Source organism: Stenella coeruleoalba (assembly GCF_951394435.1).
Source record: "Stenella coeruleoalba genome assembly, chromosome: 1".
Classification (NCBI taxonomy): Eukaryota; Metazoa; Chordata; class Mammalia; order Artiodactyla; family Delphinidae; genus Stenella; species Stenella coeruleoalba.
Window position 1 is genome coordinate 181,742,175 of NC_137169.1, and position 23,467 is coordinate 181,765,641.

Here is a 23,467-nt window from a genome sequence, read left to right on the forward strand (position 1 = left end):
CTCTAGCAAGGAAAAAATAAAATCCAAAAGCTCTGAGTGAAGTTATGGAGACTAAAGGTGCAAGGCCTCTATCTTGCCATTCCAGAGTGCTTCAACCTCATAGTTATGGGCACTTTCAATACCTCATTTGACTCTTGCAGCAACTGACGCAGTGAGTAAATCAGGGACTAACGTCATCCCCATTTTATAAAGGAAGAAAGTGAGGCGCAGAAAGGTAAGCAACTCACGCAAACCTGGAAACCTGAAGACCAAAGTCTTCAGACTCCTGTCCTAGTGCCCCTTGTGCACACACAGGGCATCATGATCCAGGCCATTCTGCTGGTCTGGCCTCCTCAGAGACTGTTAACTTGCAGAAGCACCTCCTTTGGGTCAGAAACTTATAGAATCCCGTAACGGGCTCTGCCCACAAGCCTTCAGACACCCAACTGTCTCCTTCAGCTGTTCCACCGTGTAGCATGAGCCCTGACAGTTCTGTTTTTTCTTTTTTGTAATCCAAGTGCCTGATTTAAGCTTTGATTGCAGAGGCATCCATTTCAAAGAGGCACCCACTTCAAAGACCACTATGCAGGATAAACACACTGCCAGCCCCACAGCTGGACAAGGACCCAGGCCACCTCCCACACTGCGGCTCCTTTGTTTTAGAGATTCCGGTTGATTTCAATAGCTAACCATTTGGGCCTCTTGATTTTTTTTCTTCTTTTCCTGCACTTGAAATTCCCACTCCTATGTTTTAAATTCACCAGTGAAGAGCGAGTCCTCGAAATCCTAGGCCCCCACTGCAGACTCCAATAAAAGGAGAACCCTAGGCGTGCTCTCTCTCGAGCTCATTTTCTCTCTCTCTCCCTCCCACACACAACCTCACAATGTGGCCTCCTGTGTGCCGTGTAATTTCCAGGTCTTGCAAGTAATAAACCTTTATGTTTCAAAGGTTCCTGACGGCTATTGCTGAAGGGTATCTTACAATTATAATAAGAACTCAAGGGCCAGTCCAACCAAAACTTTGGGTATTGATAGGCTGAGACCAGCCCAGAACACAGAGACAGCTTTATCTGCTTCCTATCCTTCTCTAATCAAACCTAATTTTCTTCACCTGCCAAAATAAAGAACTGGTTTCACTCCACCGCTCTTTTACTTAAATTGCAATACTACAATACCTTTGTTTTCTATTTCTGTCATTATAAGTGCACTGCAATTTATCTGCATTATAGAATGAACAGGCTTTTCTGGGCCAGCCTGAGAACCTAACTTCTTTATTACCATTGGCGGCGGAACTCAACCCATTTCCTCCGTAGCAACATCCAACCAACAGAAGGACTTTGGAAGTGGATTCACTTGCACTTTAGGAACTGCCTAAAACCCCTTCCAGGGGTGCCCCCCATCCCCTTGCCGGACCACCAGCCCAGTGGGCCAGGTCGGGGGACAGAGTACCCGTCTCACGAGGCAGTCTCTTCAAAGTGTTTCCCAGTTACCTGTTTTGTGCAGCACCACTGCCTGCGCAACCACCAAGCACTGGCTGGACGCTGAGTCGTACCCCAGAGGCTGACTCTCCAGGTCATTCTACCCAGGAAGGAAGGAACGTGAAGACCCCCAGAACTTCCCTTTCTGGAGGAGAGGAAAGTGGCGCTGAGGCTAGAGGCTCCCGGTAGGACCACACTGCCATCTGCTGGCCCGGCCGCGTACAGCGCGCCCCGCTGCGCGGGGAGGCTGCCCTCAAACGTTATTGATTGATCCGCGCTTTTCATTGACAGAAAACACTTTCCCCATCCTCTCCACCGCCCTGGGGAAAGGCTTAAGGGAACGACTTGGAAATTCTTTTAGCGGAAGACTTCCTCCAGTAAATGACTACGTTTCGCCGAGAGCATTTCATTATTTATAATTGTTTTTCCACTGCCATGCTGTACCCGCATTGTCTCTCTTCAAACACCATACCTGGTCCTTTTCTTTCATGTCATCCCTTTGATCACAGTTCCTTCGGTCATTTTTTTTTCTTTCTCCCTTCAGCAGTTCCTAGCTTTAAGGATCCTTGAATCCCTGAGAATTCCAAGTTAAAAAGTAGAATTCCTGGGCTTCCCTGGTGGCGCAGTGGTTGAGAGTCCACCTGCCAATGCAGGGGACACGGGTTCGTGCCCCGGTCCGGGGAGATCCCACATGTCGTGGAGTGGCTGGGCCTGTGAACCATGGCCACTGAGCCTGCGCGTCCGGAGCCTGTGCTCCGCAACGGGAGAGGCCACAACAGTGAGAGGCCCGCGTACAGCAAAAAAAAAAAAAAAAAAAAAAAGAGGTAGAATTCCTTTTTTTTTTTTTTTTTTTGGCCGCAGGGCTTGTGTGGGCGGGATCGACCAGGGATTGAACCCAAGCCCTCAGCAGTGAAAGTGCAGAGGCCTAAACATGGGACCACCAGGGAACTCCCAAAAGTAGAACTCTTGACATCATGTGACAAACATAAAAGTTGGGACCCTCTTCCCAGAGGAAGCTACTGTCAAGAACAACCAGCCCTAAACTCTGCACGAAAGGATCCCTCCCCTCCCTTTTCCACCCACCCCCCTCAAATCCTGTTAATCCTTCCTCTGAAATATTATTTAATCTATGCTCTTCTTCCCTTTCCCACAATTTCTGCCACAGGCCAAGGAAGTCAGTACCTATTGCCTATTGTAATAACCCTTAACTTGTCTGTGAATCTCCACTCTTTCCCTAAAACAGCCCTCCACGCCTCCCCCTATTCTCTATGCTGTCACCAGACTGATGTTTCCAAAATACAAGCCTTACTACAAGTGTCACTCCAAGGTTTAAACACCCCTGAGTATTCTCCACTGCCCCCCTTTTTCATCTCAGCCATGGTTCTCAGCCCCAGTTGCACGTTAGAAGCCCCTGGAGCCTTAAAAAACTCAGAGGCAGGGCTTCCCTGGTGGCGCAGTGGTTGAGAGTCCGCCTGCCGATGCAGGGGACACGGGTTCGTGCCCCGGTCCGGGAAGATCCCACGTGCCGTGGAGCGGGCTGGGCCCGTGGGCCATGGCCGCTGAGCCTGCGCGTCCGGAGCCTGTGCTCCGCAACGGGAGAGGCCGCGGCAGTGAGAGGCCCGCGTACCGCAAAAAAAAACCCAAAAAAAACAAAAAAAACTCAGAGGCACAGTTCTCAGCTGAGACCCACTGAAGCAGTGTCTCTGGAGGTGAAGTAGGATCAGGCTGGTAACAGCTCCAGCTGATTGTGCTAAACTGCGCAACCTGAGACCACAGTGCTTACATGGCCGAGACCAGTCCCTGCCCATCTCTCCAGCAAGGCTCCCCACCAGCCCCTCCTCACCCCACCTAGAAGCCGTCTTCCTCCCTCAAACACACCACACGCCACCCTTTTTCATCCTTGCCATCAAGTGTCCTCCTCCCAAGGTGCCCTGCCTCCCCCAGGCCTCTCGTTGCTCCCCTGGCAAACTCAGAGTCCCCCTTCCGGACGCAATGCTGACACCACGCCCACAATGCTCTCTAGGGCACCCCGCTCTGTTCACAGCATTCTCCCTGTCGCAGTGCCCACCGTCGTGGTCTGTCCCCGTGGCCATCCCCACCACACTGCGAGCAGGGGCTGTGTTCTGCTCATCGAGGCTTTGCTAGTATCTTGCATGCAACAGGCCATGGCTCGGAGACTTTATCCACTGCTTGTGACACTTGTGTCCTCGCTTTTACCCTAGTGCCTGGCTGGGCCATCTGTCCCTTCTATGACAGCTTTTGTTTTCTTTGGTTTGTCCTGACCGGTAGGAATTGTCCCTTAAGCTTCAAAACCCTGATGGCTCATAACCTGGCTCTAAGAAATGTGTCTGACCCTTGAAAAAGCAGGTCTATCCAGAAATCTATTCTGGGGCCTATATTCAACTACCAGAGCAGGAGTTGCCAGAGCTGGTCATGTTAAAATGAGGTTAGGCACAGAGATTTAGGTCTGGAAGGTTCTCCTCAGTCAGACAAACATCCTTTGAAAATGAACTTCCCACCTCCTGCACTTTCTTCTTTGCCCCAGTGGAATCCTTGAAGGGTCAACTGAGGTTTTCTCTGTCCTGTCCCTTCAGGGCAGCAAGGACCCTACAGGCAAAAGAATGCAAGAAACAGCTCCAGTTTCCCACAAGCCCTCTTCTTGGCCAGCGGTGGGAAAACACCAGGGTTGGTGAACACAGATGGGGCTGTGCTGCTGCCACCATCACAGACGCCTCCTGAGCAAACAGGCCATCAGAGGGTGCCCCCTGCGCCGCCAGAGCTACTCAGAGAGCGGTCACCCATCCAACAGCAGCCCTGGCCCAGAGCTGCTGAGTCAGAAGGGCTGCGGCCCAGCAATCCTGCCCCACCAGGCTCACGTGACAAGTGCAGTTAAATTTGGGAAGCACCACCCACGATGCACCCGACCCCTCCCCCGCTCTGAATCATTCCAGGGTTTGATCCACTTTGCAAAGGAGGCTTTTCTTTTCTAAAAAGGCTGCACCCACTGGGATGAGCACAGGGCTACGGAGCCACCAAGGTGAGAACTTCGTGTGCAAACAGGAGACCAGAGGTCTCGGAACTGAGAAGCTGTGCAAAGGGAGCTTTAAAACGGACAAGGAAATTAGCTCAGCCTCCAGCCCTGAGGAAGTGGGATCAGACTAAAGACATCTGGCCAGTCTCTGCAAGTATCTACTCCTCAGAGAGGTCCGTGGAGTCCCCCACTTCTGCCACCAATTCCCCCTCCATCTCTTAATCCCACTATAATTTTCTTCCATGGCACTCATCCCTTCTGGGAATTGTACGTGTATCTGTTTTTTATTGTCAGTCTCCACAAGTAGAATCTAAGCACAAGGGCAGGAATCTTGTGTTTGGTTCACTCCTATAGCAGCAGGGCACAGAGTAGAAGCACAGAATAGGGCTTCATCAGTATTTGTTGAATGAATGAGTTAATGAGTGGATGAATGACAGCACACATAATCCAGTAGTGCAAGGACCATGTCTGGCTTGCTTAGCTCTGTGAGCTCACCGCTGGCTCCCCAGTGCCCAGAACACTGCCTGATAAGCAGGCAGACACTTAAATTCTCCTTGAATAGATGAGAGAGGTGCAAGCACGTTTTTAAACCACTAGCCCCAACGCTGACACTGTACTTCATCCAGACCACACTTTATCAGACCGAGAAGTTACCAGGGCATTGCTCAGTGCATGTGTGTAGGGAGCCGAGGGGATGCTGAAAATTTTAAAGGTTGACGAACACTGTTTCGGAAGTATGGCTTGGCATTCGGACAGAGGTTAAAACCTGGAGAACCTGAGGCAATAAACGACTCCAGCACCCTCGAGGAGGACCGCAGCTTTTAGGGCACTTGTCTTCCTCCCCACTCACCCACTTCCTGGTTCCAAATACCATGATGGCCATCACACCAGTCAGAGGCCATGACCAACCAAACTCCATTATAATGCACAGATGGTACCTTTGCTTGCACTTAGGTTAAATTTAGAATTCAAGTGTACTTATGTGGGGAAAACAACACAAAGCAAATGTTTTTTAATCAAGTGGTTTATTTTTTTTTTCTCGAATAGGAAATTAAGTTTCTTCAATGGTCACTGACTTTGCCACAGAAAAACCTTCCAAAGTGATAGGAAAATAAGCCAAAAGGATCTGACCTTGCCAAGTGTCCACTCAAACAATAAGCCTCTGGTGCTGAGCACTTTCAGGAAACCCAGGGGTCCGACAGGGCGGGGTGGGGTAGGGGGAGGGCAGGGGCAGGAGGGAGAGAGGAGGGAGGCTGAGGACTTGACAGTACGAAAGGGAGTCACAGAAAAGGGTCTTTGGGAGGAACCAATTACCAAGAGAGTCAAATTATTTAAAATTGAAATAAGTGAGAATTTATTCACAACATACGCAGATCTACAAGAGTGATAATGCAGGTGGCTGGAAAGGGGGCACTTAAAAGTAACAGTGACATGGAAGCTGGGGTTTCCAGCACACAGGATACTGGTCAGAACACAGCAAAATTCAAATCCCTCTTGGTCCCTTTTGGTTCCCTTTATTCTTCCTCATAACATCAGCAATTATTTTTAAAAGGGGAAGATTTATGTCTTTTTCCTCAAAGAAGATTTTACCAATTTTCCAGTGGTAATGGAAGGTAAGTTTCAGGCTACCTCAGCCCCTTGTCATCCAACCCCCCTTTGGTGTTTCTTTTTAGACAGAAGATTTGTATTAGCAGAGCCCTGAATATATATATACCAATTTCCAGAGATTTCCAATTGAAGAAGTACTAGGTGGTTCTTTATCCCCCACCCCTTTTTTTTTGCCCTAATCCCGTATGTTTGTTACTGAAGATAGAGCAGACAACCTTGCAGTTCCAGTGCTGTCTCGCCCATACACATTGTGCAGCTATTTTTGTGTTGATTTTCAGGCCCACAATACAGATGGGCAAAATGCAGGTGACAAGCAAGTGAGCTGTATGGTTGGAAGCTTGGTGACATGCTTTGTCCTGCAGGTTATCGAGCCATCTCAGAAGCCAAGGGCTATGAGCACCCCTCAGACTTCCATTAGCCAGTCATTAGTACCCACCCCACCCCATGCTTACACAGGCCCCAACCCCGGGCTGGTCTCCTCTTGTGCAATAAGTGCATGAATGGGCCGTCAGAATGTTCTCGAATTTTCTCCCAGTGTTTGCTTCTTTCTGCCCAGGACATGCTCCCCGCTGTAGCCATGAGGGCGGATCTTCAACTCCACAAAAGGAATGGAGAATTCATGTCCTTTCCATGGCTCCCAGTTCACCCCCTACATTAAATAAATAAGTAAATAAATAAATAAATAAAACAAATAAATAGGGCTTCCCTGGTGGCGCAGTGGTTGGGAGTCCACCTGCCGATGCAAGGGACGTGGGTTCGTGCCCCGGTCCGGGTGGATCCCCGCGAGCCATGACCGCTGAGCCTGCGCGTCCGGAGCGTGTGCTCCGCAACGGGAGAGGGCCACAATAGTGAGAAGCCCGCGTACCGCAAAAAATAAATAAATAAATAAATAAGCCAGCATCAAAAAGAGGCACCTGGGAGAGGGTGGGGTGGATTATGGTACCAAAGAATGTTTCTTTGCCAGGGAAACTACTCCCTCTCTGCTTAGAGGAGAGACTAGGGTATTTATAAAGGCAGTGAGACAGGAATCTAGAAGTGTGCTCCCTCTGCTGGGCAGCTGAGGTTAGACAGGCTGACAATTTGGAAGTCCCCTGTGGTTGGAGGATGGGGGGTGTGAGCCCAGGAGGTGAGTGAGGCCAGAGCAGCAGCAAAGGTAACGCGGGGTCAACCTGGCCAGCAATGATCGAATTATCTTTGCCTCACTTTTCCTTTACAAAAAATTAAGGGCAACAGTAAACATATTAATTGGCCAATTGTGGAAAATCATTTTCAATTTAGACTGTTTAGATATTAGCTCTGGGGTAATAAATAGTCTGCTGAAAACTAAATCTCATTTTACGACTTTTGATGGGTGAGCACAATAATATTTAATTCACTTAATAACCTTGCAACCTGGCCAATAAAGAGCCCAAGTGACCAATTTTATGTATTTTAATTTGTGAGGTAAATAATAAACAAGAAGCTAAATGCCTTGCAGACTGTGAAAAGCACATTAACCAGATGAATGTCTTTTATTAGCAAATATGGGGATGGTTTAGGGCATGCTGGCTGCTCATTTCAAATATTTGATCTCTGGTCACAGGCTTCCCTGAGTCAGCCCACATGCTGCCACCATGATTCATGGGCACACCCTCCATGGCTCCCCTGGCGACAAATTTCTTCTTCCCTTTGAAAAATCACATAAGGATTGGGAGTCCCTGCTGCCTGGTTAGGACCAAAGGAATCAAAATGTACCTGGACTTCAGATGTACTAATATTTACAGTCATATTGGTACACTATGTATGAGTTCTGGGGAGAGGTGGCTTCCTGAAGGCTAGGATCAAGATCTAGGATGGGAAATGAGAAACCCAGGAAGGGGAGAGTTCATGGAGGGGATGGATTCATGACGGGTAGGAACAAAGATGCAATTTTTAAGAAGCTGTGAGGGAGCAGGCAGGAGATGCCTGGAAGCTGGCGAGGAATCACGACGATGTTCACCGGGCAAGAGGATTCAAGAAATCACTGATTGGAAAGTTGCAGAGCAAGGGAGCGGGGGAGGAGCCCTCGCCAACTCCTGGCCCTGTGTGCACACTCCTGAACTGGAGAAACCAGTTTAGCACAACGCTCTGGGCAGACTTTGGGTGGCTCTGGATGAAGTGGATCCAAGGGTGGGTCTGACATAAGACAGAAAACTTTGTTTTCCCCGTGATCAAAGGACTGAGAAAAATAGCTCTGGTTTAGCTGGATGAACGACTAGAAAAAATTCTGCAGTGTCTGTTACGGATAAAATGTTTGTGCCCCTCCCCCGCCAAATTGCATATGTTGAAGCCCCGACCCCACAACATGACGGTATTCGGAGATGGCGCCTTTGGGAGGTAATTAGGGTTAGATGACGTCATGAGGGTAGGTCAACCATGGTGGGATCAGTGCCCTTATAAGAAGAGAAGGACAGGCCAGAGCTCTCTCTCTCTCTCTCCACACTATGTGAGGATGCTGTGAAAAGGTAGCCATCCACAAGCCAGAAAGAGCTCTCATCAGGAACTGAATCTGCTGGGAACTGGATCTTGGACTTCCCAGCCTCCAGAGCCATGAGAAATAAATGTCTGCTGTCTAAGCCATGCCGGCTATATTATTTTGTTACAGCAGCTTGAGCTGACCAAGACAGTGTCCATGTGTGAACTCGTAAAGTGAGATGGTGTGGGACCCATATCATCTCTATTAAGCAGTGGGCAGCCTGAGTACCTCCCTGCACTGAGTAAGGGTGCAGCATCGGTGGGAATGTAGAGTGGGGAGGGGCTGCAGCAGATGGGCAGGGAGGGCCTTGACCTTAAGGCCATGGAACCTGGAGAAGAAGCCTTACTGCCCTGACTGCTGGGCATCAGAAGGAGAGGGTCAGACAAACCAGTCTGGAGGGTGTCATTCTAGGAACACAATATGGGAAAAGCCTGGGACAAAAAAGATGTTCCCCTGTCACCTACCTCACTATGCTTGGTCTCCCCGTATCTGCCATTAGGGTTGGCCAAGTGGCAGTTCTTGTACCACCAGCCGCCATGATGTGTCAGGGCACAGTTGCTGAGGGCGATATCATTGTCTCTGTCAAAGGTTGTAAACTTCCATCCATTGTGGTAAGTAAGAGCGTCCCCTGCAGGAGAGAAGACATGAGAGGGGAGAGCCCAAGTTTCACCCCTGAGGGCGTGATCAAACTCTGGCCTGAAAGAGGACTGGGGGCAGGAAAACCTCCAAGCATGAAAACGCCAGGGATCCAGTCAGTTAGGCCACAAGGAGCCACTCTTTTCTCAAAATCTCCAAGATGAGAACACGATACGGATGAATAGATTCTCTTTCTGAGCTTGTCACCCAAACTTCAGGCCTGTTTCTCCAATAGCTTTAAAAGCATTTTCACTTAGAGGCTTCACAGTAAAATATCCAAACACCCAAAACCAAACTCCTCGACGCTCCCCATAGTACCGACCACCCTCACACAACTAACCCCCTCTCTGTGCTCCTGTCTCTGCTTGAGCATCCTCCCAGTCACCCAGACTGGGTCCCCCCGAGCCACATCTGACAATCCTGTGTACCCCATTATCAAGCCCTTCCTTCTGCAGATCACTCCTATACACCCCTGCACCCACGGCTGCCACCCTGGGCTGTTCTCATCTCTCTCCAGGCCTGTGTTAACACAACAGCTTTCCTAGCTCTTCCGAAGCTTAAGTGTCCATTTTCATCATCTCAGGCCTACTTCCTCCCACACGGAGTGAATTCCTCCTCCTGGCTTTTCAGGCCTGTAACTTGGCTGTACCCTTTGCACAATCTCACAGCCCACTATCCGCACAGGCGCCCTCCAAGTGTGAAGTGGACGCATCCATCTTCCATGCCTCTGCTCGCCTGTTTCTCTCTGCCCTTCATCATTCCAAAGCCTCACCATTCCTCAAAGCCCAGCTCAACCCCACTCCTGAGGAAGATTCTCCTTATTAATCCTCCCACACACACACCTGAACTTCTAGAGCCCTTCTGGGCACATAGGTACAATTAAGTGCTTCGTTAATCCTATCTAGAAATCTGCCTTAATTATTTTACTTGTATTCTACTATTTCCCCATCACATTTGTCATCCTTTTATAAGTTTACTTTTTAATTCAGCTCATAAAATGCAATAAGGGCTCATATCAATCCCAAGCTTAATCAAGTTCTGCTCCTACAATAACAATACTTCCATTTAATCTGATCTCTGAGTTACCCATCACCTTCACATATACATTCTCATTTGATGCCCACAACAAGCCTGAGGGGTGGGTCAGGCAGCTCTTAATCCCATAAGAAAACAAACTCACAGAGGTTAGACTCTAGGAATTTGTCACAGTCCCACAGTCCACAAGCAGCAGAGCCAGGACTCAAATCTCCGACCTGAGATTCCAAGCCCAGAGTTCCTTCTGAGACACCGTTCCACAGGAAGCTTCCTTATTTCAACAGCAGGCTTTGATTATGCCTAACAAGGACGGGCTGTCTCTGACCATCTACAGCAATGGTTCTCAAAGTGGACCCTGAACTGGCAGCAGCTGCAGCACCTGGAACTTGTTAGAAATGCACGGTCCCAGGTCCACCCCAGACATACAAAACCAGAAACTCCACGGTCATACCCTGCAGTCTGTGCTTTAACAAGCCCTTCAGATGACAGCAAGCCCTTCTGATGCCAGCTAAAGATTGAGAACTTTTGTCCTGCAACCTCATTCATTCATTCAGAAAAAAAAATATATATATATATATATATATGTATATATTTAAATAATACACACACACACACACACACACACACACACACACTGCTATGCAAGAATGACAGTCACACTGCTGAAGTCGAATGAGTGGTGGGCAGACACCACGAAATCTCTCAGAATGTGGGTTCATCAGCTAATGTACAACAGCCCGAATTGGGGGAGTATAAGAGGAGGGATTTTACTGGGGGGGGATCAGTGTGTAATGTACAGAAGTTCCAATTTTATGACAGTCAAAGACTGCTTCAATAATTCTGTTTAATCCCCTGCAGGGAGTGGGGCCTCACTTGTCAGCGAGGACAATTCACCTTCACAGAACAATATTCTATCCCCCCGAGACCCATGGCAGGTGGCCGACCAACCCTCAGACACACGGAGCAGGAGACCCCAGCAGGAAGGACACGGTTTGTCTCACCTGCTGTGCCTCTGTATTTCCCAACTGTCAGCCTGTACCGCTCCTTGCTGGAGGCTACTCGGAAGGAGTCATATACGGCATAGGCAGATTCGTTGGCAGTCTGTAAGTCCACTCTCACCTCATAGCGGGTGGGCGTGCCTGTGGTGAGGTTGTGTAGCTTGTCGAGTCCTAAGAATCAGGAATGGAATTCCGGTAACCAATCAACCGGTGTGTGAGCACCCACCGGTGGCATCGGAGACTTTCACCCCGCAAAGCTGCCTTAGCCTTCACCTCCTCTGCTGATGGGGGCCTTCCCTACACCATCTCTTCTGGGGGGCTCATTTTCTCATCCCATTATGTCTTTGGCACAGTCACGCTTCTGAGTGTGGAAACCACATCCTCTGGGACGGAGCGGAGGGGTTAACTGTGGGATGAATCTGCCCCCACTGACTCCTTCTCTCTCAAGCAGAAGCTGTTCTATTTATCATCCTTGGTCTCACCAAGCGGGAGAGGAGATCACCTACTGACTCTAAGGTCACCGAAGGGGCTTTTGTACCAAGCAAACCACAAACGTCATCTACTCTATCAGACGCTGAGTATCCAGATTATGATTTTTTAACTCTTCATTTCCCAATTGATGCTTTTGGCGATTTCATTCTCTATGAACGTCTGCTCCAGAATAGAGCAGACGTAAAAGGGAAAAAACGATGCCATAACGACTGGCATTACTAGCAGAATGTCAGGGACTCGTATGACCTCCCAGTGAGAGCCCAGAGTCCCGATCAATCCACTATTTTTCTCCTCTTGTGGTTTCTGAAAAGTTCAGGCTGCAGGCAGGTTGTGTGGGCCTTAGATGCAGCATAAAGCCCACCCACCTGTGACAGACCCACCTTCTCACACGCCCAGAGCACATGAGAACCTTCCCAGCGACACGGCCACACCAACGCCCTGGTCGGCAGGTTCCTCAGAGAGTCCCTGTCGCTCAGAGCTCTTCCTGAACGTGGTGAGCTTCCGCAAGCTGCCTGACCAGCTTTTCAGAGGGGAGTCTCCCGTTTGCACCTCAGCCTTTATGCATGCTCAAAGGTCATACCAAGCCAGAACTCCCTCATGGGGTCCCCGAAGCCTTCCACATAGGTCCGCCAGCGCTTGAAGAAATCCAGCTGCCCAGTGTTCCGCCTCTGGAAGACCTGAAGAGGGAGATGGACGTTTCCCTCTGACATACCTGAACAGACGTGGCTGAGTGACAGAGGGCAGCACAGTGGAGTGGGGCTGCCCTGAGGATGGGCAGAGGGGACAGAAGGGAAAACTGACAGACGTGGCGATGGACTGGAAGTGGAGCTGAGAGAAAGGAGGATGTCAAGACTGCCTCTCGTGGTGTGGGCTCGCAGCGCCGAGGGCAGTTCACTCAGCCGATCGCTGGGAAAGGGGCTGTGAGAGAGGACAGTTTCCGTGAGTGCCGCAGAGCTCATCTGGGGACCGGGTAAGTGTGAGCGACTTCTGAGGTATCCTGGTGAACAAAGATGCCACAGGAACCACTGAATGTAAGGGCTAGAGTTCTCAGGAGAGAGCCAGGCTGGACTTAGAAGGTGTACCTGTGTATCTGAGACAGTGCTGGGTGCTCAGCAAGTCCCCTTTCACTCTCCTCACCCCCCGAACACAGGGAGACTTTATGTTTCAGCCTGTCTTGCAGCTAAGCTGGAACCATATGACTTGTTCCAACCACAGGACTGTAAACAGGAGCATAGCTATGGGCTGGGGGTCTCCACACTCTCTCTTCCATTGCCCTGGGCCACAGTGCCACGGTGAAGGCCACGTGATGACAGGGCAGGGCCACAAGCTGTGATCAGCCTGAATTCCTGAGTCACCACTGAGAAGTGACTTTGCACATGTGAGCAAAACCCTTTTATGGGTTAAATCATTGAAATTTGGGGTTGGTTTGCTACTGCAGCATAGCCCATTCTATCCTAACTAACATGGAAAGCCGCCAGGACGTAGAGAGGAAGATGAAGCCACTGGAAGGATGAGACCACCTGGGAAGAAAACAGGAACTGAAAAGAGAAAGTGGCCTAGAAGGAAGCCTTGCAGTCCCCGAGATATAAGAGCCACACACAGCAGGAGAAGTTCATTAAGGCGAAAGGGGAGCAACTAGCGACGTGAAGGACAACTGGGAAAATGCGGAGTCAGAAAGGCCGCTGGAGAAAGGTGCGCCCAAGAGTATCAAGTGCTGGTGAGAAGTCAGGGAGCATGAGGTCCAAACCGTCCACAGAATCTGGTGACACGGAATCGCCAGTGACTTGAGCAAAGGCTGTGCTAGTGAGCGACAAGAGCAGAAGGCAAACCGGACGGGGCTGAAGAGTGAGTGAGAAGGGACAACGTGGAAACGGAGGTGGGACTGTTTCATGAGAGTACAGGCTGCTTTCTTTTCAAAACTTCCTCTGTCTGAGGAAGGGAGGCAGTTCCAGTCAGAGTACCTTGGATTCTTTTCTATGAAGTAAACCTAAAAAGTACCTAAAAGCTAAACACACCTACGTATGCTAATTCCTCCTGGCCTTGAGGGCCACGCTAGACACCATCCTAGCTGACTTCACAAATGAGTCTGGAACTCCCCAAGGCTGGAGTGGCATCTTCCTCTCCGCCTCCTTTCCTTCGTGTTCATTCAAAAGCAGACGCCCAACACAAAATCCAATCCCCCCGCCTTTCCACCATGCTTCACACCACGTGCCTTGAAGTCGAGCACTTTATCTTGAATCTGATGAGGTAAACCTCCTGATACTTGAGCATTCTTGACACTTTTCTCTGGGAAGAGATGGGGAAGAGGAGAGAGCAGCTTGCCCACAACAATGCCGAGAGCTCCGAGTGGGAGCTCACCGCCAGCTCCGTGTCTGCTGGCCGAGGAGGCACTGAAAGAAGACGGCAATGGGTGGGAGTCCTGGCAGGGGGTTGGCGAGTCCATCATTTCTATTCCTGAGCCTCAGTCAGCTTGTTGTCCAACAGGTTAGAAGCGGGAAGGAGGTGTCTACCTCAGAGGCGCTGGGAGGACTCGTGAGACAGGACACGTGAAAAGGATACAGAGCCTCTGAGCAGAATTTAGGGATCGTCATGGCGAACAACGACCCACTGCACTAACACTGCTGTTCCCTTTCCCATCTTTTCACGTGTCCGTCTTTTAGAGACGTCCCCTTCCTTTACTGGCTTCCTTCGTTTCTTTTTTCATTTATTCACTTGTGTAACAATCACTTGTTGAGCATTTGTTAAGGGCTGACTCCAGGGCAAGAATATACAATGCCATTTTACAGATGTGAAAGTTCAAAAAAGCAAACAGCCAGAGTTACACAACTAACTATTCAGTGGCTGATGCAAAGATAAAACACTGCTTCCTCGTATTTCCATGAGAAAGTCTGAAAAAACCAGCTCTACTGACCCTGTTGTTCAAAAAGCATGTTGTAAGATTCTGAGGCTAACTGTTAATTTCCTAGCACCTGGGACGACTCCTGTATCACCGACAGTGGCATCCTAGGGCAGATGTGGGCACCAATGTTTGGTTCCACACACCTTGCATCAAATTCCATTCCCACTGATATGATTAGTTATACTATAAGGTCAGGCTCAAATTTGATCCTGTCCTCCTGGCATTGGGTCTCTATCTCTAATCAATGAACACAGTGCCCAAGCATTTTTTAATTTGTTTTTTTCTTTGTTTGTTTTACTAATGCTTCAGCTTGGCTAGGGAAACTCCAAAAAGATGGTTCTGATGCTCTTGGCATCACTGTTTAGACCCAGCTCTATACTTACTAGCGGTGTCCTTGGGCAAGTTAGTTAACCTCGACAAGCCTCGCTTCTCTAAACTATTAGATCAAGATGTTAATAGCCCATTTGCCATTCTCTTAAATCAAGGCATCAGCAAGGTCATCAATCATGATAAATCATAAAGTATAGAGGCCAGAGTCTGGCACATACATACAGATATAATAAGTGATTGTTAGATCTCAATAAATGTTAGCTTGCATTTTATGAAATCAGATTCCAAATGAACTGACCCACGGGGATCCTTTGGACATCTTGATCAGTCAGCCTTAACTGACTCAATCAGAATCTAGTCTATTCCCTTCTATGAGGTGAAAATACCTTATAATGAACTACCTGGGGTAACAAAAGCCCCTTAGCAAGTAAGTCTCAAAGGAGAAAAAAATCCCTTTCTGCCTGGTTCTACACAACAGAGCTTCACTGCACCCTAGAACTTACTCACAGTCCTGAATGCCTAAACCAAGAGGAAAAAATGAAAATCTCATTTAAATGCCTGTGGAAAGAGCCTCTCGTGTAGTCCTTAGGACTTGCAAGATGGAAAACAAAGACGGAAATATTTGAGACACTTAAGTGTTCCCTGAGGGTCTTCATTCCAGCCTCCCACCCATAGCCTCAGTTAACTCACGGCAGAGTCCTGGCCTGTTAATCAAATTGGGTTTCTGCTGCCTGGGATGGAGAAGAATCTCCTTAAAGGGATTTGAGAAGCTCAATTTAGAAGAGCAATGTATTCATAAGATGATCATCTTTCAATGACAGCAGACTCCTGAACCCCCAAAAACATGGAAACCGTCAGTAAAAGATTTGGTAGAGAAGTTTTCAGGGCTCCGTATATTTTCTGGAGTGTGGTAGCTTTGAGGAGAACCCCATAGAATTTCAGTTCATGTATTATCTTCAGGAGTCTGGGTGAGAAAACAAGACTTGGGAGGGGGTGGGGGACTGGCATTGTTTAGAACCCAGAGTGATTCTGTTATTTCTGGAACTGACATCTGTGTTCCAGTAAAGGTCACTTGCATGGGCAAGATGTAGAAGGCAAGATCCTTGAGGTCAGGGACTTCTGTCTGTTGGGTTCACTGCTGGTTCTTGAGTATGTAAAACAGTACTTGACACATAGTAGGCACTCAATAAATATTTGTGGAAAAATCCTGGGTACTCCCAGGCAGACAGACTAGCAGGTCTCTTTCGAAAGGTTGCCCTAGACACACATCTCCTGCCCTGTGCGAGGCTGGCTTTCAGAAAGGTCACATTGGACAGAACAAACATCCTGCCAATGGACATCTATGGGCACAAATGCAGGGAACCGGCTTCAAGCCTGAAGGGACAGAATGCTTAGAGCTACAATGGTGCTGATGAGAAGCAGCAGGTACAGCCCTGTGAGTCTGGTCAGGTGGAAGGCCTCCCATGTTACATTCTGTTCCATTATTTTTTATAAATCAATCAGGAATTTCCCCCATCCAATCCCATTACTGCCTTTCAGCCATCAGATGCAGCTGTGTGGATAATAAGTTTTCTTCTTTGCTGCTTATTAGATGCTATCATTTTATTGGTGGCTGTTCAAGTGTCTTTGGTCTTGCAGGCCCCTGAGCGAATGTGTAAATGAACATAGTTGGAGCTCTCTGAGCTCGTGCTTTCTCCTCCCCACAGTGAGTGGTGGAAGCACAGTGGGTAGGACTGCAGGCTGGTTTGGAGCAGTGAGAGCCTCTCTCTGTTCGGGTACAGGAAGAAGGGGGTGGGGGAGATGGAAAGATCAGATTGAAACTCTCAAAAGCAGCTCATCATATAATTGGATCATGCAGATGCAGTCAAAGAAGGTACCATGTGGTTTACTGGCCCACAGAGAGCAAAACCTCCACACGGAAGAGGGACGGTCAGAACATTGCCAAGTTTCCTTCTCTCAGGTTTTAGCCTTTCGTATCAAAGTTTCAAAGGCCTTGCTTCTGTACTGTGGAGCCAGGATACAGAACTTGGACAAAGGCTCCAATTCAGAGGACTGAGCTCACAAAGAGGCCATGTGTTTCCATCTTGGATGGCCTGAGATGACCCATTGGGAAGACCAATGACCCAGGAGGCTGGAGTCCTAAAATCTGGTCCCAACTTTGTTATTAACTCATGTGACTTAGCCAAGGCACTTCTCCTCTTGGGCTTCAATTTACCTATAAAATATGAAAAATAATCTCTCTCACTTACTCTATAGCTCATGTGTGAGGGTCATGTTTATGAGAGTGCTTTGCACAGAGTAAAATGTAGGTTAACACACGTGTAAAGGGCATTAGTAGACAGTGATAAACCCACAAGCCTTCCCAATCATCAGCCTTAGTTTACAAAGCCTGCTCTATCCCAGGAGGGAAGTACTTCGGGCTCTATTCTTCCAGTCGGGTGGGATCTCTTTAAAAACGGCAGCAAGACACCAAAGCTCCTCCCTCCCGTGTATGAAGAAGAAATAGAGCTTCCTGGCCTGAGAAGCAAGACACTGCCCAGGGCTCCGTGTGACTCACGATCCAGCCGCCTCCATCCGTGTCCATGTCACAGTATACCTGCAGGGGCCGACTGGCATCCCCGTGCAGGTAGACGGTGTAGAGACCACTGGCGACGTTGCTATTCTGCTGAACTTGACTGCAGTCCGAAGGGTGTGGAAAACGGGCACCAACTGGGAGCCAAGCAGAGGGACAGTGTCGTTAGGAGAAGGGCGAGGGAGGAGGGGAGCGGGGCTTGTCCCCTATTTTAACATTATTATGTTTAGAAATTATTTTGGAACCTCCTACTACTTTGCTTCTTCCAACTCTTCACTCACATCTTTTTTTTCTCACTCATTCTGCTCTCATGAAACCCTCCAAATGTATTAGAAATAAGGTCAAGTTCACATCATTTCCTCCTCCTCCGACCCAACTCCCCTCTCACCAAATAACACTATTTCACTCCCCTCCTTCATCTCTCTACCATGGGATGGATTTCTTTTGAACTCATGACCTCACTTCCATTTCCCCCTGTCTAGAGAAATCCAGAATCCGGTAGCCACTTGCTCTTCCTTGGACACCTCTTCTGGCCTCTCCAATGCTTGTCCTCCACTGCATTCTTATGCAGCGTGCACGAGCTCACGTTACCTGTGGAAAGGGTGGTGGATACGCTCCTGCTCCGGCGATCACCCTTAAAGGCAACCAAGGAGACAGGGAGGGTGACACCCTGCTCAAGGCCTTGCAACTCAAACCTCTGGTCCCCTCTTCCAAGCTGCACCTCCTACCAAACAAAGGAGAGAGTAGACATTCATTTATCACCCCCAGCACCCTAGGTGTCAATAGCATTCCCTGGTGCTAATGACAGAAGCTACCTGGGAGGGTAGAGTTTTGTCTCTTTGAGGGCTCATTGGCAACCCAGAATCCAAGTAGGTTCTAGCTGCTTCTCTGAAGGACTGTGCCATGGAGATTCAGCACTTCTGGGAGCTCTAGCTGGAAACCAGCACCTGGCACTGCCACTGGGAGAGCACCCACTAGGTGTTCTGGCGACCTCTGCCCCCCAAATACATGCTGGGGCATCGACCTCAGCCACCACTGGAAGCAACAGGCTGGCAACACCAGGCTGAGAAGTTAATGGGGAAGGTGAAGCAGGCTATGGTTATCTGTGAGGCAGGGAGATGGTTGGTTTTTCAATAACCTTTCTTCTGAAACTGTCTTACTTGCTCTATAAACATAGGGTGAACTTTCCCGGCAGGACTGTCATAAGCATTAACTGAGATAATGAATAAATCAAGGGGCCCTTCCTTTTCTCCTTCCTCCCTTCTTTTTTCCTTGTGAAGGAGAGAGAATAATAACTTCCCACTTGGACAAGTTACGAAAATGTTCTGGCCTTCAGATTCCAGACGGGAGGTATAATTCTTGAAGTAAGGGTTAATCAATTCATTCAATAAATATTTATCGAACACCAACCAAGTGCTAAGTTCCAAGCACTTTAGATACAAGGATAGTCAAAACAGACAAAAATTCCCTGTCCTCATGGTGCTAACATTTATTGGGGAAGACAGACATTAAACCAAATAACATGGAGCAGATTGTGTGGCCAGCAGATATGTGACGGTCAGCTAGGAAGGAGGAGGCACAAAGGTTAGTCCTATAAAATGAGACCACACGGGACTTCCCTGGTGGCGCAGTGGTTAAGAATCCGCCTGCCAATGCGGGTTTGAGCTCTGGTCCACGAAGATCCCACATGCCGCGGGAGCAACTAAGCCCATGAGCCACAACTACTGAGCCTGCGCTCTAGAGCCCGCGAGCCTCAACTACTGAAGACCGCGCACCTAGAACCCGTGCTCCACAACAAGAGAAGACACCGCAATGAGAAGCCCGTGCACTGCAACAAAGAGTAGCCCCCGCTCGCCACAACTAGAGAAAGCCTGAGCGCAGCAACAAAGACCCAACGCAGCCATAAATAAACAAATAAATAAATTTATTTTTTAAAAAATGAGACCACACATAAATTGTTCACAGATGACCAAGGTTAGCATTGTCCCTTGCACATAGGTGGTGATCAGTAAGGATCAACGCGTTCATAAGCAGGTTGCCATGGGGCCACCTATCAAGCTGGCTGGCCCAAGTGAGTTGCTTCATAGGGAGGCTGGGCAGGGGCAGAAGAGAAAAGACAAGGAGCATCCAGTACCTTGACAGTGCCATCTGGGAATTGGTAGGTCAGAATATAGCCATCGATCTGAGCAGAGGGGGGTGTCCAGGTCAATACCCCACCAGACTGTGTTACAGCAGACGGATGAAGGTTTTGGGGAGGGTCAATGTCTGTATATAAAACACCAAGTAATTATTATTACTAAGGTAATGAGAAAAGGTAATTTTTGAGGTGTTGGCTTATGTTTTCTCCCTATATATTCTCCCATTTTTCTCCCTCCCATCAAGCAGGTAGCAGGCTCCATTCTTCCTTGCCACAAGGCCTTTAGGATCCGTGTTTCTAAAAGTATAAACTCACTGAGGACAAGAGGATTAAGGAACAGGGAGTTGGGTGAGTCCCAGAGGGAGTGAACCTGGGTTCCCACCTCCCCAGCAGATCTCCAGAGAGCAGTGGGTATGAGCAATCTCAATCAGCAGACAGATTCCCTGAGATCGCCAGGCTCCCAAAGTGGCAAGGAAGAATGAGGGAAGGCAGATCTGGAAGGTCCCTGCACACAGAGGCACTCAGCAAACAGCTACCCAGAAGGATGACCGAAATACTGGATGGGACTCCCTGGCCTTGGAAAACCACCCAAGACCTTACATACAGCCCTGGGGAAGGAGCCTGACACTAAGTTTCCTGAGATTTCCAACTAACCAGCAGAATGGGAGCTTATGATGGAAATTAAGTTGGTATAGAAATATAAAGTTTGGGGAATTCCCTGGCAGTTCAGTGGTTAGAACTCCATGCTTCCACAGAAGGGGTCCCAGGTTTGATCCCTGGTAGGGAACTAAGATCCCCACAAGCCCCATGGTGGCATAGCCAAAAATAAAAAATTAAATAAATAAATAAAGTTCTATGCCTTATATAACTAAGTATGCAGTCTAAGATGCATACCCTGTACAGAATGGGGAAGCGGGGAAGGTGCTTGTATAAAGGAGGAGAGAAAGGAAGAAAGGGTAGTAGAGATGTAGGAAAACCAGAGATTTCTTCTGGCTCCTATGCACTTTCCCACTCAAACACCAGAGGGAAAGTGTGGGTGCGTGTGTGCACTGTAGACCAGGAAAACTAAATCTCAGCAAACATTCTAGTCAACACCACAATAATTGGTCAGATTCTTTTAACCAAACAAGATATGAATGGAAATTTCCATTTTGAAAAATCATTATCATAGGAGGTGATTTTAATTTAGAAGTTTCCAAAAAAGTTGTCTCCAAGCTATTTTCTACCCAGTAGCATTTCAGCTGAGAACTGGATTGCAGTAGTTTAATAGAAATCAGGCAGCTATCGCTTTGAATTAGGATATTTTGACAAATTTTGAGCTTCTGTAACATCAGCTTCTGTGACTTTCTAAAACATAATATCTGGTATGGATTTTCTTCCATCCATCACACGGAAAAACTGAATTTCCTGCTTTCAAAATCAAAGCAAAACCTTAACTATTTAAATATCTCAAGTTGGTTTCTGCCACCTCTTTGACTGCCCACCCATCCCTGGGTTATGAACTTCAGATGTCGTCTTAGTTATTTCCACATTTCTGCAAAGTAGAAAGAGGAAATATTTTTGTCTGTAAAAATGGGGAAAGTGAAGCAAAGAGAAGACGAAGAAGGAAGAGTGGAAGGAAGGAATAAAGAAAAGAAGAAGAGACAGGAAGACAGAGAGAGAGGGGAAGGAGGAAAGGAGGGAAGGGGAGGGGAGAAGGAAGGAGGAAGGTGCTGGTTGCCTAGGGAGAGCGGCACTGGATGTCAGCACTGGGATGTGGACAAGAGTTTTTCTTTCTGCATATCTTTGTTTAGTTTGAAAAATTTTACTATCAGCATGTATTACTTTTTTGATTAAAAACTTCTGTTCGTTGCAACTAACAAAAATAATAAAGGAATCAAGGCACTTCTAATGCCAGTGGCCACACATGGCATACTCGGCCACACAGGGGACGGCCTTGCCCAGACTGTCTAAAGAGGCCCACGGATGTCAGGGTGGGCTCAGTGATCCCGTCAGGTCCCTCTGAGGCCTGATCGTGGTGATGCTCGGCGACACCAGGGGCCTCATCACACACAGAAAAGACAAGCAGTCCAGGCCCCATTGGTCGCCAACTGTAGTAAGGGGATGAAGATGCTCCACCACTGCCCTCAGTCTGGAGACGGAAGCAGAAGAGGCTCCTTGCCTCCCTCCTCCCTAAACTGAGGCCCAGCCAGGTTCTCATAGCCAGGGCAGAGAGTCTGGGAGCTGGGCTGGGTGAGGCGGGGTAGGAAGGGAGGCTGCCTTTTGCACAGCCATCTTGAAGAGTTACACAGTCTTACTTTCACACCACTTCCTCTACACTCTTTCATCTTCATCTGAACTGTCCTGTCAACATACATTACCTTAAAAAGGTGAAAAGGGAAGCACTTTGAAGAATGCCCACAGGTGAAAAACTGTGTTCCCTGCTCCCCTCCCCAGCCGATGTGGAGGAAGACTGTTTCCTGATAGGAGTGAAGAGTTTGATGCCCCCCGTCGTCCCTGACAGTACCTGTCGGGGCCGTGGTGTCGGCCTTCCTGCTCTCCCGGTCCCCCTTCTGGGCCCACACGTGCACCGTGTACTCCACGCCCGGCCTCAGGCCCGTCAGGACAGCGCTGCTCTGCTCCTTCCCCACCGGAACCTCCCCGGAGTCTCCTTCAGCAGAGGTGTAGAGCACCAGGTACCTGTCAATCACGGCGTGCACTGGGTCCCACGAGACGGTGGCCGTGTTCTCTGTCACCTGGTCGGTCACCAGGTTTTGGGGGCTGTCAATGTCTGAAAGGGAAAATGCTGATCAATATGCACTGTTTATAGGCCACGGAGTGCGGAAGCTCACAGCCATTTTTCTTGGGGTGACACCCTTTCATGTTTTGTGGTTTTTCCATCTTGCATGCTCTAACTGCATCATGGACATATGTCTTCTCTCCCCAGGAAGACTTTGACTCCTCAAAGAGAAGGCACAGTAGACCAAAGTCTAAGCATCTATACTCTTACCTCTACCAAGAGTTTAGCAAAACAAATGTCTTTTTTCGTTTAATAAGCATACGTCAAAACACCCACTAGATGTAAGGCATGGGACCAGGCAGGGTGCAGGGTCCAGTTCAAGAAGACATGGTCTCTGCTCACAAGCAGCTAATATTGATAATTTTGTTTCTAGCATCATGTCAACGAAGACCTCCCATTTCATACAAGAAGATTCTACTAGCCAGGTGCAAATGTAAGCTCCCAGAGGAAGAGGGCTGTATTCTACTCCCTCGGGGTTCCCACTGCCTAGTAAGGAAAAGGGCCCATGGAAAATGCTCAATATGTGTTGTTAAACAAATCAGCAAAATTAAAATCGAGTTTTAATATCCTTTAGCATATATAGATTCACTTGTAATGATGGTTTGCTGGCTAAATCATGGTACAGAAATATGATCATACATCTCTTTCACAATAAAATGAGAATATAACCTAGAAATTATACCTGAAAAAAACACAATATTGTAAATCAACTATACTTCAATTAAGAAAAAGAGCATAACATAGAAATTACTCTTATCCTCCAAACTAGAATTATCATATGATTCATTTACAGTAAAGTAAACCACATACAACTACTCACTCTGGTGGATATAAAGTCTACTTTTTTGAAGTTGAATTTTGAACATATTATGATTAATATTAATGACATTTCAATTCATTTCCTGTTTCCAATCACAAACTCAATAGGAGACCCTCAATACTGAACAAAAGATTCACACATTCAGAGGAACAGTGGCTGGACATACCATGCAGTCATGG

General features: G+C 48.2%; 1 protein-coding gene and 1 long non-coding RNA gene across 3 annotated transcripts in view; both read right to left on the reverse strand.

The window, feature by feature from the left end:
- Positions 1-1,706, reverse strand: part of LOC307178038 — a 367,206-nt gene extending 365,500 nt beyond the window's left edge. For both annotated transcript variants that reach the window (XR_013825125.1, XR_013825126.1), the window contains exon 1: positions 1,470-1,706. This is a non-coding gene — a long non-coding RNA (uncharacterized lncRNA). The remainder of the gene's footprint in view (positions 1-1,469) is intronic.
- Positions 1,707-6,577: 4,871 nt separating this feature from the next.
- Positions 6,578-23,467, reverse strand: part of TNN (tenascin N) — a gene marked incomplete at its 5' end in the record, with an annotated part of 52,225 nt that continues 35,335 nt past the window's right edge. Inside the window, 8 exons of the mRNA XM_079935829.1 lie at positions 6,578-6,745; positions 9,055-9,218; positions 11,263-11,430; positions 12,332-12,428; positions 17,538-17,689; positions 18,144-18,276; positions 19,687-19,817; positions 22,196-22,459. Coding sequence (XP_079791955.1) covers positions 6,605-6,745; positions 9,055-9,218; positions 11,263-11,430; positions 12,332-12,428; positions 17,538-17,689; positions 18,144-18,276; positions 19,687-19,817; positions 22,196-22,459 — 1,250 coding nt within the window. The 3' untranslated portion in view covers positions 6,578-6,604. The remainder of the gene's footprint in view (positions 6,746-9,054; positions 9,219-11,262; positions 11,431-12,331; positions 12,429-17,537; positions 17,690-18,143; positions 18,277-19,686; positions 19,818-22,195; positions 22,460-23,467) is intronic.